At 39.5% G+C, this 15,585-nt stretch overlaps 1 protein-coding gene across 1 annotated transcript in view; it reads left to right on the forward strand.

The window, feature by feature from the left end:
• The window catches only part of LOC144628874 (uncharacterized), a 58,066-nt gene that overhangs the window by 16,461 nt on the left and 26,020 nt on the right, over positions 1–15,585 (forward strand). The window contains exons 10-14 of the mRNA XM_078486984.1: positions 7,045–7,170; positions 7,903–8,210; positions 11,545–11,683; positions 12,778–12,894; positions 13,231–13,347. Of these exons, the coding sequence (XP_078343110.1) occupies positions 7,045–7,170; positions 7,903–8,210; positions 11,545–11,683; positions 12,778–12,894; positions 13,231–13,347 (807 nt within the window). The remainder of the gene's footprint in view (positions 1–7,044; positions 7,171–7,902; positions 8,211–11,544; positions 11,684–12,777; positions 12,895–13,230; positions 13,348–15,585) is intronic.

Here is a 15,585-nt window from a genome sequence, read left to right on the forward strand (position 1 = left end):
TCTGATTTTGTCGTTTTGTCGAGGCAACATTTATTACAGTCAAATTACTCAGCTGTTGCCGCCTAAGGGCTTGTTTATATGGAGGAGAGTTGTCCCTGGTAGGAGGGTTACCCTCTATACCGAGCGATCCCGCGTGAGAGAGCTTTTCATACGTTTCTTTATAAATAGCTGCGAACTGTTTATATGAGAAATTGCAAAGTTGACTCGGGGGGCAGGGTGACCCTGGGTGGAGGGTCACTCGCTTTGAAGGGAGGGTGACCCTGGGGAGCGAGCCAACTTTTTTCCATATAAACAGTTTGGTTATTTTTGCCTCGCCTACCAGGGACAAGTTGACAAATACGGAGCATGCCCAAACGCTAAAATCAGCAAAAACAAAAGTCCGGATAAATTGAAATCGAAGTCGGTGTTAAATTAGTCCAAAAAATGGTCTTGGTCGACGATTCAGCGTTCCTGATTTTAGAAAAAGCAGCCATAATAGATGTTTCAAAACAACTCTCGCCAGTCTTTTGAACCGAGAGGGCCAAGTTTTGGCTCGGTCAACAGGGACAACTTTCTCATCTAAACGCTCGGCAAAAGATGGCTCACGGGAGAGGGTAACCCTCCTACCAGGGACAACTCTCCTCCATATAAACAGGCCCTAATATTCCGGAATAGTTTTGATTGACGGCGAATGGATTGCATTATTCGTTTCAAACATTCAAATTCAATTTAAATATTGTAAATCATCCAACCGTAAACACGTGAATTCGTGAACCTGTCAAAAATTAACCAGTCAAATTGGTTTATTTTTGACAGGTTCACGTGTTCATGTCTTACAGTTGGATGATTTACAATATTCAAATTGAATTTGAATGTTTGAAACGAATAATGCAATCCGTTCGCCGTTAATCAAAACTATTCCGAAATATTAGGCGGCACGCGGTGAGTATTTTGACTGTAAACATGTTTTTAAAAAGAAAACCAACAACTTGGATACCGTCTGAAAGGCACTGGAATGTGATTTTACCTAGTTTTGTGCTTTATAGCAATAAGTACTCTTTGTGAATACAAGTTCCGGCTTTTACTTAACACGAAGTGTTACTTGCTCACTGCCTGTAAGGCACTGCGGGAGGTGTATTTACCCAGTTTTGTGCTTCATAGCAACAAGTACTCTTTGTGAACACAAGGCCAAGCTATTGCTTAACACGGAGTGTAACCTGCTTACTGTCCGGGCACTGGAAGGTGGTTCCCTTGTTTTGTGCCTCAGAGCAACAAGTACCCTTTGGGAATACAAGTCCTAGATGTTTGCTGAGTGTAGTCCACCACTCTGTTTTTAGGCCTACTCTGGGACCCAAAATCGCCCAAAGTCGCCAAAAGTCGCCCTAAGTCGCTCTAAGTTGTTTTATAGATAGTATAGGTATTTTCTGTAACAATACTTTATGGTGTACCATGATGATTCCCATGTACATGTATACCACAACTGTACTTAGGTCGGTCACCTAAAATTGCCTAAAAGTTCACATAAAATTGCCCAAAGTGGCTCAAAATCGCCTAAAGTCGCCCAAAATCGCCTTAAGAGCGGAATTCTCTATCTTTTTAGAATTTTCGGACAAAAAGGTTAAAATCGAATTTTTTTTTATTATGCCAAAAAGACCCTTTGGGTGAACTATTTTTGAAAATATTATGTAAAACTTCCAGCAAGTTTTATTTTTTGAGAAAACGAGGAAAGTTTGTAATTCGAGCTCATGCTGTCTGAACGCCGAGGAAAACTAATTAATTGACAGCAATTTCGTGGCATTTTCGATGCGCTCGTTCTCAACTTCAGAAACTTGCCTTGAGTTCATTTTTACATGAGTATTTAACCAACCCTAGGTCTTCCTTTTAAACAGAAAATCTTCCTGAAATATGTAATTGTTGACACATTTTTACCGCGTTAAAAATTCTATCGATCGCAATTTAATTTACATACCGAATTTGACCTAACTTCAGAGGGCTAGAACACCAAGGGTATACGCTTCTATCGGTAAAACATGGGTTCTTTGGAAAGCCCTATTCTTCCTTCTTATCATATCCAAAGCGTTAGTTTGGCCCGTAAAAAGTGAGTGCGCTAGCACGAAAAATATACAGGCATTTTTGACATGTTTCCGCCATAATTTCCATTCTGCAGTCAACCGGGTAATGTCGAACTAAATTGTTAAAACGAATTAAATTTGGTCTTATGCTTCGCCGTTATCAGTTTCAATGAGTTAAATTTTTTGCTACAAAACTACAATATCTCAATTTTTAACAGAAAGGAACAGTTTTAATAAAAATAAATAAATAAAGCAACAAACAAGACATGCTCACCTTCATTGTGCCGCCGTTAATTTATGCGAGGGAAGAGAATTGTCGCTGTATGTTGTTTTCATTTCCACTGAAGCGTTTCCTTCCACTTCTCAGTTTTTAAATATAAGATTACCCTTTTTACGCATATACATCTCAATTTAGACGACATTCCTGACATTTAGCTAGAATCTTATCCACCAAAACGGCAAATTCCTGAAATTCGTGCTATGTGCTGTCTGACTATACTCGTCACGCAAGAGAATTTATTGATATCATATTTCCAACACAAGTTGACGTGACGTAGGGACGGACCATTGAAATATCCGGTAGGGTGTTGACTTTTTCCGAAAAAACTGTTTCAAGAAAAAAAGAGATGTGACATAGTGCATATTTAAAAAAATAAGGTAAAGAAAGAACCAAAACGAGAAGTAGTTGTCATCTTTTAAAGGAGGAGTTTAATTTTTTAATTTTTTTTTTTTTGGGGGGGGGGGGGGGTGGAGGGGTCGTATTAAACATTTGGATTTTGTAGGGGAACAGGGGAAGACGTTCTGATAAAGAAAGGGACAATATATATAACAGGCATAATCAAATCCCTCCCCTTTAACCCCATCGGCAAACTCAACGGTCCCAGGAGCCCCCAAATGTCGCTGCAATGCTTGTGCCCTAGAAAAGCAAAGTACCGAACTTGCTACAGTGTACGGGTTATTGGGCAATATATTTGCGTTGGCTCTTCGAGCTGGTGTCATTTAGATTTGCTACACCGCATTGAGTCCCAATAAGAACGAGAAAGCTGTCTGCGGTTGCAATCTTCTGTATCGGTTCTAGTCGCGGTGGTAATTGTACGCCCATTAGATAAATCTGTTGTTTTTCCGACTCAGATTTTCTGCTGAATTTAGATTGAAAATATTCTTATGAACATTTTAATACTCGTTTATATCGTTTAACATTTCCGTTTAGTACGCAATGGGTATCTATTGATCATGTCAGTGCCGTAGCAAAGGTAAAATAAGTGAGGAGGGGCACGTGAGCGCCGGAGGCGCGAGCTGCTAGCGGTTCTGGGGGATTTATCGTGTTATTGGATAGTAAAAGGTTTTGCCGTTTAGAGACGGTCCGTTCTATTCTATTTACAAATTTTCAACACAAAATTATAGTCTTTTCAAAATCTCAGCCTCAGATTTATTCTTAAAATATTGTTAAAAATTCGCAAATTTCAGCCTTGATATTCTTATCAACTAGATTCTTATAAATAAAAACAGTGTCAAAAATAAACCACTGAATGCAATGGTCACACGACACATCTCCACGGCCCGGCCAAGACTTGTACGCATGCGCACAGCCTATTACCCGTGGAGTGGCAGCCATGGACAGCTGACTCATCAGCATGGCATAGCCAGGAAGGGTCTCACATAAGATCATAGACCCCGCCGTTTACTCCAGAGGCGAACTCCAGAGGCGAACTCGTGTGACCATTGCATTCAGTGGTTTATTTTTGACATTTTTATGTCGTCACACATGCATCCCTATTAATTTAGTAGATCCACATCTCCTTACGCATTGCCGAGACTGTTGTACAGTCCCAGCCACAGCTCCCATATGGTTCCATATGGAGCTGGGGTTTAAAGCAACCTTCGGGTTCGCCTCTGGAGTAAACGGCGGGGTCTATGATCTTATGTGAGACCCTTCCTGGCTATGCCATGCTGATGAGTCCTTACAAGGACGAAACAGCTGTCCATGGCTGCCACTCCACGGGTAATAGGCTGTGCGCATGCGTACAGGTCTTGGCCGGGCCTTGGAGATTTGTCGTGTGACCATTGCATTCAGTGGTTTATTAAAAACAGTGTATTTTGATCTATTTATGTGTGACACTTATAGACGTCAACTATACTTCTTACAGGTCTGAAGAAATTTTGTCCGAATATTATGGAAAGATCCATACACATTAAAAACATTAATTTAGGGTGGTTACACCTCGTATTTGTATGTCAGATCATGATGTTCCCTATTTTTGTAGGGGTTTAATCCGGACCGAGCGTTTATTAACGGAAGGCAAATTTCTGTCAAATTTTCAGATTGATTTGTTTTTGTCGATCTCCGAGACCAAGGGGCAGTTTTACAAAGCAAGGCGATTTTGCTCTTCGTTTTGCCCCGAAAAACTTTTCCTGGCCATCTAAGTTTTACAGTTTCCCAAAGGTACATTATTGCGGATTGAACACGTTTATGTTGCAACTTGCAGTACCATGATTTATGACAAAAGTAACATAAACGGTATTTTAACTACACAAAAGAGCATGAAGTAAAGGTTATGGATACAAAGTTTTAAGTTCATAAACGCCTCGAACTGAGAGTTTCTCGTGATTTCAACGCCTGTAAGCACTAAAACAAGAACGAAAATGCGTCAGTAAGAAAGACGGGAATGCGAAAACGGCTAGGTGAATAAGGTTATATTTTGTTGTACAACGTCCATCCTAGCTATTTTACGCCAGCGTTCATTGAAAATTCCAAAGTAGCATACCGTACTAGTGCCATTCATAGCAACGAACGAACGCCCCCGGCGTTTATTAAAAAATAAGCAATTTTGACCCGGCTTTTATACGAGGCCGGCGTTTAATCGAGGTCCGGCGTTTAATCGAGAAAATACGGTAATTTAAACCATGCGGCGGCTGAAATTTTATCCGCCAAACGTAAACCGGACGACCATTGCTAATTTCTTTTGCTTGCAGCTGACCAAGAACCCTGGTGAACACTTTGGGAGTAGCACGAAAAAATGCGATTAACGAGAATGTTTTTGCGCTGCTCCAAAACTAATACCTGAACTATAAACCGACTGCCTTAAGCTATATCAAGCCCGCGGGATCAGGCTACGGCTTGTTTGGCGGACAAAATTTCGCCAGGTCTGTAAGAAGAACAGTGGACGTCTATATCTATCACATATAGCAAATAGATTAATTTAATAATTTTCCGCTAAGTCGCACTTTTCATGACGCCTTAACTATAGTAAAAATAGCCCCCAGTGTACATTGTGGTCACGCGGACGCAGAGTTTTACCTGTTTGTGACCTACCATTAGCTGGAAGGGGGTTAGTGGGCCTACTTGTCTGCAGGATTATATTCCAGGGCACAAGCATTGCATGACGTTCAGTTTTTGCCTAAAGATACAGGCCTTTTTCGTAACGCATGTAAGATTTTATACGCAAGAACTATTATAAATATCATAACTGAAATTCATTTCTCTGGTCAGTTGTTTTCTGTATTAAGCGACATTTGGGGGCTCCTGGGACCATTCAGTTTGAATGGTGTTGAGTGGGAGGGATTTGATTATGACTGTTGAATGTATCTCCCCTCACTTTATCAGAACGTTTTTCCCCTGTTCACCCCACAAAATCCAAAATTTCTTATACGAAACCTTCTCCCACCCCCAAACTCCTCCGCTAAAAGATGACAACTACTTGTCGTTTTGGTTCTTTCTTTGTATTATTTGTTTTTTCAACAATGCACTATGTCACATCCCTTTTTTTCTTGAAACAGTTTTTTTTGGAAAAAGTCAACACCCCACCGGATATTTCAATGGTCCGTCCCTACGTCACGTCAACTTGTGTTGGAAATATGATATCAATAAATTATCTTGCGTGACGAGTATAGTCAAACAGCACATAGCACGAATTTCAGGAATTTGCCGTTTTGGTGGATAAGATTTCTTGCCAAATGTCAGGAATGTCGTCTAAATTGAGATGTATATGCGTAAAAAGGGTATTCTTATATTTAAAAACTGAGAAGTGGAAGGAAACGCTTCAGTGGAAATGAAAACAACATACAGCGACAATTCTCTTCCCTCGCATAAATTAACGGCGGCACAATGAAGGTGAGCATGTCTTGTTTGTTGCTTTATTTATTTATTTTTATTAAAACTGTTCCTTTCTGTTAAAAATTGAGATATTGTAGTTTTGTAGCAAAAAATTTAACTCATTGAAACTGATAACGGCGAAGCATAAGACCAAATTTAATTCGTTTTAACAATTTAGTTCGACATTACCCGGTTGACTGCAGAATGGAAATTATGGCGGAAACATGTCAAAAATGCCTGTATATTTTTCGTGCTAGCGCACTCACTTTTTACGGGCCAAACTAACGCTTTGGATATGAAAAGAAGGAAGAATAGGGCTTTCCAAAGAACCCATGTTTTACCGATAGAAGCGTATACCCTTGGTGTTCTAGCCCTCTGAAGTTAGGTCAAATTCGGTATGTAAATCAAATTGCGATCGATAGAATTTTTAACGCGGTAAAAATGTGTCAACAATTACATATTTCAGGAAGATTTTCTGTTTAAAAGGAAGACCTAGGGTTGGTTAAATACTCATGTAAAAATGAACTCAAGGCAAGTTTCTGAAGTTGAGAACGAGCGCATCGAAAATGCCACGAAATTGCTGTCAATTAATTAGTTTTCCTCGGCGTTCAGACAGCATGAGCTCGAATTACAAACTTTCCTCGTTTTCTCAAAAAAATAAAACTCGCTGGAAGTTTTACATAATATTTTCAAAAATAGTTCACCCAAAGGGTCTTTTTGGCGTAATAAAAAAAAAATTCGATTTTAACCTTTTTGTCCGAAAATTCTAAAAAGATAGAGAATTCCGCTCTTAAATCGCCCGTAAGTTTGGACAAAATAAGCTAAAATCGCCTAAAGTCGCCTTAAGTCGCCCAAAGTTACGGCGACTTTGGGTCTCAGAGTAGGCCTGTTTTTCTACAGATGCATGTTTGAGCAGCCCGTGTGAGAATGGTGCTACCTGCGTCAGCAACTATGGATCAGGAACGTTCACATGCAGTTGTCCTTCAGGATACACTGGTTATACCTGCGCCACAGGCCCTCCGTCAGGTAACCGGGGTTTTCATGAATAGAATTATGACATATGATTCGACTTGGTGGAAGGGTACCCTCCCTCCCCCTGCCTTTTTACCGCACGTTTATATAGGAAAAGTTGTCGGAATGTTGGTATAGGTGATCAGTGTGGCCGCCGTTTGCTTGTTCACTAATTATAAACCTTTCCTCGCAAAATAATTGGTCGAGTTTACTAAAAAAAAATCTGTTTTCTCGTATATGACAGAAAACTTTCTCGAGGGGCCTGAAAAGGCAAGTGGGAACTGGGGTTTGGGCTTAGTTTCACTGGGAAAATGAGATTTGGGTCTCTGGGACTGGGAATCTCAAATAAATAAACGATAGAACTGGGACTGGGATTTGAAAAAAAGGGACAAAAAAGGCTGGGAAATGGGACTTGGGCAAAATTTGGGCTGGGAAATGGGATTTTATATACCCTCTCCCACCCTGACTTTGTCATGGACTCACGCGCGTACCTGATGGCGGACTAATTCTCCCCGTGTTGTTCAAAGGACAGGAAATGCTACCCACCGATCGAACAGATCAGTATCCAAGTGTTGCGTAGTTTTTTGTCGACAGTTATGTACTGAAATGCAATCTGCGTTATCTGCATCTTTGAACAGCTGGCCTTCTTGTCAAGATTTGCGGGAACTTTGGTTGTTCGTCATTTATAAAATTACGGAGCTTTAACTAATACTTAAAGATAACCGTGTATTTGTATCGATTTCACAGATCCTTGTCAAGACGCCCTCGGTATGGAAAGTGGCCTAATACCTGACGCTCAAATTAATGCATCTACTGCAATCAGTTACCTCCCCAGCAAAAACGCCAGGTTAAACCACCCAAACAACTGGGGATCTACAATTAACAATGACGAGCAATGGCTGGACATTGATGTGGGTTATGAGTTCACCAAAATAACAGGTGTAGCTACACAAGGGCGAGGGGACTGGGACCAGTGGGTAACCAAATACAAGTTGCAGATAACGTTCAATAATAATAGCAGTTTTTACAAGGAACCTGGACAAAGTGACGACAAGGTGAATAAGCGATCATATTTCCGCATTATAACCTAAGACAATCGGATTTTTCTACCGCTAGCTAGATGTAACACTGTTACTTATAGGAGGCACTCTTTGCGTTATTTAGGACCCAAACTATGGGGAAATTTGTCTAAGGCTGACGGATTAGCCAAGACACTTAAGAGGAGATTTCTAGAAGAATCCGACAACGACCGGTAATGCTATGAAAAATTGTTCGCTTATCCTCTGCATGAAGGTAGTCCTTATTAAAACTAAAAACGTTATGTTGTTTTTTTCTTCAAATATTTTTATTTTTCTGAGAAAAACGAATTTTTGATTTGACATCTAGACTCGATTGAGAGGGTACAAATTGGGTTGAAAATTGACCATTTTCAATCGATTCGTATGTCAAAACCATCACGCGCAGAAAAAAATAAATACAACCGGTCTATTGCATGACTCTTCCTTGTCAAATAAGCATAGTTTCAAGAGTTTTGGTTTAATCTAATTATTTTACGGTAAACAAAACCAGACTATTCTCACGCGAAATGAAAGTCGGTCGGTCAAAAGAATCGTCATTTTCACTATGTGCCTTATCTCAGAATTTCTTGAGATAAATATATTTCAACTGTAGAAGGATGATACTTTCAAAATATTTAAAGTTTTGTCTGGGTAAATGATTAAGCACTTGTCAAAAAATTATTCAAAATCGTACAAAAACGACACAAAATCACGCAAGCTTTCGAATGCGTGACCAAAAGTATTACCACCGTATTTGTTCTTTAAATCAATTTAGTCGCAACACTAGCAATACCAAGGCATAAATCATAATAAATATGTTCACCTTTGCTTGATTATGATATCCTGTCCCATGCAATACGTTTTTTTCCTGTCAGTTCTTCAATGGCTTTCCGTTCAGTTCGCATGCCGCTTGTCGAATCCGTCTGCGACTGGTGAATTTGAAGCAACCACCGATACGAGTTTAACCAAATATGTATCGTCATGATAACGAGCCCTTTTTGTGTTACTTGATTAAGCCAAATTTCAGGTTAAAGCCAGCAAAGCGCTTTCAATAAGCCACTTTGCAGCGCCCGTTGGCACCGTGTATTATTCGCAGTGAAGTATAATTTGCATACTTTCGAGACAAGCGTGACAGTTTTTATACTTAGGGGGTGGGGTAGGGAAGAATAATAACGGTGCCAACAGGCGCTGCAAAGTGGCTTATCGAAAACACTTTGCCGGCTATAACCTGAAATATGGCTTAATCAAGTAACACAAAAAGGGCTCGTTAATCATGACGATACATATTTGGTTAAACTCGGAAAGCCATTGAAGAACTGACAGGAAAAAAACGTATTGCATGGGACAGGATATCATAATCAAGCAAAGGTGAATATATTTATTATGATTTATGCCTCGGTATTGCTAGTGTTGCGACTTAATCGATTTAAAGAACAAATACGGTGGTAATACTTTTGGTCACGCATTCGAAAGCTTGCGTGACTTTGTGTCGTTTTTGTACGATTTTGAATAATTTTTTGACAAGTGCTTAATCATTTACCCAGACAAAACTTTAAATATTTTGAAAGTGTCATCCTTCTACAGTTGAAATATATTTATCTCAAGGAATTCTGAGATAAGGCACATAGTGAAAATGACGATTCTTTTGACCGACCGACTTTCATTTCGCGTGAGAATAGTCTGGTTTTGTTTACCGTAAAATAATTAGATTAAACCAAAACTCTTGAAACTATGCTTATTTGGACAAGGAAGAGTCATGCAATAGACCGGTTGTATTTATTTTTTCTGCGCGTGATGGTTTTGGCATACGAATCGATTGAAAATGGTCAATTTTCAACCCAATTTGTACCCTCTCAATCGAGTCTAGACGAGTCTAGATGTCAAATCGAAAATTTCGTTTTTCTCAGAAAAATAAAACTATTTGAAGAAAAAAACAACATAACGTTTTTAGTTTTAATAAGGACTACCTTCATGCAGAAGATGAGCGAAATCCCTGTATTTGAAGAATTGCCGCAAAAAACAATTTTTGTTCGATTCTTCTACAAACTTGTTCTTAAACCCTTTATAAGCCGTATTCGTAAAGAAGACCTAACTACCTTGATGGACACCGGCTGCAAGGGTTGCACCCTATGCTTCACATAACGTACTTTACACACAGTTATAGATTTCAATTATAGTTTTCACACATAGTTATAGATTTAAACAATAGATTTTACATATAGCCATAGTTTTTTAATCATAGATTTCGGATCAGCACTGTTATATACATAGACTAATATATACATTTTTAGCATTATTATCAGTATAAGTATTAGTAATGAGTATGAGTATATCCCAGGCTACAAGGCTTGGACACGTTAACAAGTTATCCATATATCTAAAATGTTGATTTACTTTACGATAATTAGCCATACATCTTACTACTTCGAGGTCGTCTAAAGCGCTCTGTCGAAAATATGAACACAAAAGAGAGGGCCTGCATGAGGGAACCGAAATCTCAGTGGCGACTGGAGTCTCAGTTATCTGTTGAAATTTCAGCGCATTTGTCAGCTTTCAGTATTTTTTTCGGATCTCAGCTAACAGTTGAAAAGTTGACCAATTTTCAGCTATGAGTCAAGTCCCATCCAGACGGCTCAAAAGAATTCCCTACGCCAGAGTGAAAAAGTGACACGGACCAAAAAAACGGACCCATAACCAACAGGAAGATTAAAAAATTATCTGAACATGGAAAAGATCGTGTTAAAAAGTAAAAAAGCGTTGTTAATAATTCAAGATTTGGTAAAGTGCGTCCATCACTAGGTCCTTGAAGTAATTACGTAGTAGACGAGGGTAAGTTTAATGACACAATGAAATGGAGTCTAAGGCATCGTTTACACAGACTCGGTTATTAATCAACACGGTTTCATAACCTCGAAACCGCATCAAAACCGACACGGTTTTGAAGTGTTTACACGAAACATATCCTACCGTTTTCCAAGTGTTTTCGAACGTGATTGTAAAGCAAGCGCTGCACCCTGTGCGAGGTTCGTCATGTTTACTCTTCGCGATCCATTCAATTTGTGGTAAAACACTTGACCGCTTTCAAATCGATGCGGTTTTGCCGTTTACACGACCAATGAAACCGTATCGTTTTGAAAACGCTCCACTTTTGAGAGCGTTTTCAAAATGATCCGGTTTTAGTTGTGTCTCGATCGGCGCCGTGTAAACGAAAGGCGTAACCGCATCGAAAGCGATGCGATTGCAAATGAAACCGCGTCCGTGCAAACAGTGCCTAAGTCTTTAAACTAGAAATTTAATTTATCTCTAACAATGTATCGTTTTACCGATTTAGATATTTGATGGGAATACAGACCGAGACACCATTGTTTATCATGAACTAAACCCACCAGTCACCGCACGTGTCATCCGTTTTCGTCCATTGGAGTGGCATGGACACATAACGATGAGGACTGAGCTCTACGGCTGTCCAGGTAACTGTACAAGATCTTCCATTTGCAGGGCCGCAACTAGACTTTTGGCATAGACGAGGCAAGAACTCGATGACAGGTTCTCAGGGCATGCCCTCCAGAAAATTTGAAAAACTAGAAGCTCGGAAACTCTTTCTTAAACATTTTCCATTAGGTGTTTCTTGAAAAAAATCAATCTTGTTCAACTGGGGATTATTTTCAAAACTAAATATATTTTCTTTTTAATCTTGGGTTAAAATCAAGACGAGGCAAGTGCCTCGTCTTGCCTCTTGCTAGTTACGGCCCTGATTTGACAATATTTCGAGCACGTTTTGCAAATTTTAAAAGTCATTGGTTTTAGCCGTATCCCATTCTCTTGACCGTATTTATCTAAGATCACGATTAATTCTTCTGAGATGCAAAATTCGTCCATACTGTAGTGCGAGAAGAGGTGCAGATAACTCCCTGTTGGCATTTGCATGTATTGTAAACTGCAATTATTCAATGTGTGTTTATTCAAAGCCAATGAAAGAAACTTACCAAAGGAACACCGCAAAGGGCAGTTTAAGAAGTGAACCATAATTATAATTAAACTTTTGTAGAAAATGCATCATATTGGACCATTTTATTGGTTTGTTGCAAGTAAATCAACAATTTAAAGGCTGTGAGAGGTTACTAACTCGGTCGATAAATTCCTGAATAACTTGTAATTATGTCTCTTTTTAAAACTACTCGCATTCATCTTTACATATTATCTGTCTAAGAGCAAAAATGTGTCTACTGTAATACTTATTTGGGGAGGCACAATTCTGTTGATTTTGTCTGCCGTTTAATTCGTATCTTAATGTTCTGTCTTTATCTTGACACCAAATTCGTCTCAGACGCGTCGTACCTTTTTTTAAAGGATCCTAGTCAGCCTCCGCCATTTTCTCTGCCATCTAAATTCGGACATATCGCATTTTGGCAGTTTCAGATTAATTTCTTTCCTTTAGACACGCTCCGCGTAAAATATAATAGCGAAATTCCTGTATGTAAACAAAACCAAAGGCGTGGCTGACTAGGTTCATTTTAGTTTAACTTGTGATAATTTTGACTTATTGTTATCTGAATGTTCACAGATGCATGTTTGTCCAGTCCGTGTAAGAATGGTGGTACATGTTCAAGTGGCTACACAAAAACTTTCACGTGTACTTGTCCTTCAGGATACACTGGTGATACTTGTGATCCTATTCCAGGTAATGACATTTTTCATGATAATACAATTCCATGGTCATAAGGGCATGGGGCATGGGGCATGGGGCATGGGGCATGGGGCATGGGGCATGGGGCATGGGGCATGGGGCATGGGGCATGGGGCATGGGGCATGGGGCATGGGGCATGGGGCATGGGGCTCGTGACATGGGACACGTGACATGTGGCTTAACCCTTGGGGTGCCCAATTTTTAACGTTCCAGGAACTGTCGAATAGATCGCCGTAAACAGTTGCTATATATGTTACTGTGCATATAATGACAAATTGCGATCTCAAGCTGTTTATATTTGTTAATTTTTTTCATCGAAACGCCTTTAGATCCGGATCCGTGTTCCTCTAATCCTTGTGAGAATGGTGGTACCTGTAGTAGTGACTCTGGAAGCTTCACATGTTTTTGTCCTTTTCCGTACACTGGGGATGACTGTGGTACAAAAGGTACAAGAAAATACTTGCATCATTGTGGTTTTGTTTCTTTCTGCATTGGCAGGGAGCATATAACCTTTTTTTTGTAGTGAAGGACTTAAGAAAAGTATGTCAAAATTATACGTGAGAAAAGATCTATATTAAAATTGTTACAGCGTAGGCTAATCCGATGAACGACTGATGGTATCGATAGACCAGTAGATGATACACTCCATAAATTAGATGGTACAGTCGTACACTTCATAAAGTATTATGATTGGAGGTTTCCCTTTACTGGGGACAAAGGTGATTTCGATGTCTACTGATTATGTCACGGCACATAGTTACACTGCATCTGTCGCACTACGAAGGCTCTATTGCTTTGGTCGCAGAATTCAAAGGCAACCCAAACTTAATAATTACTCTAAACTGATTACATAAACAAAACTGGTTATATAAACAAAGTGCCTTTTTTGGTGTGTGAAGGAACTACCACAAAAGTGACGGGGACAAGATTCGTTTTGCGCTAGAACTTCATGCATATGGGTTGTATCAGCGCAACTCCCCAGCGGCCGTGGGCCGCAGAGCGGAGCCCCATAACCATAGAAAGAGGAGAATCATGTTTGCATAGAAATAGGAAAACCATGCATTTGATTTTTCATGGCAATCATGGCAAGCGGCATGGTTCGCGGGCGTTTGCGCCTGAAAACGTCGCGCAACATGGCGGCTATATTCAGAAATAAGTTAACCTGAAGGTTAACGTCAGCTTACATCTTTAAGATTGAACATCCATGTTATGGTCTATTGACATGACAGCTGTCAATACGAGATATCCGCTCACCAATATCACATGACCATATCGAGGGTTGAGGTGTAGAACTCATCTAGGTCGCATGTTTTTTCGAAAGTTGGCCGCTGACCTGGTAATAGTTTTTATTTTTTTATCGCGGTCCAAGTCGTTACTTTTTCCTCTCTATGGTCAGTAAATTCAGATTTAAACAAAGAGCAAAGTAAATGACCACGAAGCTCCGCTTTTAGGCTTGCCTACCTCTATTTTAAAACTCTAGTAGCCCTGCGTTTGTGAAGCAAGATTCAATTTATTGAACCTCGTTTGCCCTGGTTTGTAATTAACAACTATTCACCGAAGTGGAGGTGGCTAATAGCTATTAGTCTTAATTTTAAGAGGTGAATATAAGAATGCGACATTCTGATTGGTCAAGAAGCTCTGGTTTATGACGTTATATTCACCTCGCTTGGAGGTGAATATAGCAATTCAGGGCTTGGCTACTAAGCCACGCAAACTTTGCCATCCAGGCAAGTAAACATGGCGGCATTTGATGAATGAAATTTTCGTTCATTCGAAAGAAATCGCGTCAAGTCCGGATAATTCAAAACAGTTGGAATTTTGAAAATGGCTACCAAGGCTTTTGAAAGAAAATATTTTCAAGAGATAGTTCTCAAGGCATTAGAATTGGTGCTAAGGACGGTGGTTTTGGAGGTCGCACGCGGTCACAAGAAACTCAGTGGCAGATCAATTGACAAAAAATTACTCAGCTCTCTTCAGATCTGAGCTACTCGACTCATTTCAAGAGGATTTGCACAATTGTCTAGAAGTCTCCAACGATAAAACAAAGGTACTAGATATCTGTCTTTTTCGTAATGTTTGTTTTGTTTCGTTTTATTGCTTAAACTAAAGTGTAAATTCTGATGTACAATCGGTGAATTAAACTTGTTTTATACACGTATTCAAGCGAGCACTTGTGTTTGTTTTGTTTCCGTGTTTTAATTTAGTTCTTTATTTTATAGTTCTTGATATTCACCTCTGAAAACAATTATTCGCCTCAGGCTCAGTGATTCTCGCCGAGATTCACCGAGATTCACTTCGCCTTCGGCGAATAATTGTTAACTACCACTAGCCACCGACACTGAGGTGAAAAGTTGTTTAAGTATATACTAAAACAGTGAGATAATATAGCCCGAAAGGATGATTTTTGACCCTTTTATTCATGACAAAGATTAAAATTTTTGTCACGCGCGTTGCTCGAAGGTGAATAGCAAAGGATATTTGGAGTCTAGTAGCCAATCAGCGCTCGCCAAAAACGCTATCCACTGTTTTAGTATATACTAATAAATTGTATTTGCGACGGTTAGCCTTCTCATTATTCTACACATGCTGACGGTTATGGTTATACTATTTTCTTACAACGTTTTGCCAATAAAACTAATAACGAAAAATCAAGCAACTTTGCGAGATACGCTTTAAATTTACAA

This window comes from Oculina patagonica, chromosome 10 (genome assembly GCF_052425735.1).
Source record: "Oculina patagonica isolate OP01 chromosome 10, crgOcupat, whole genome shotgun sequence".
In the NCBI taxonomy this organism is placed as follows: Eukaryota; Metazoa; Cnidaria; class Anthozoa; order Scleractinia; family Oculinidae; genus Oculina; species Oculina patagonica.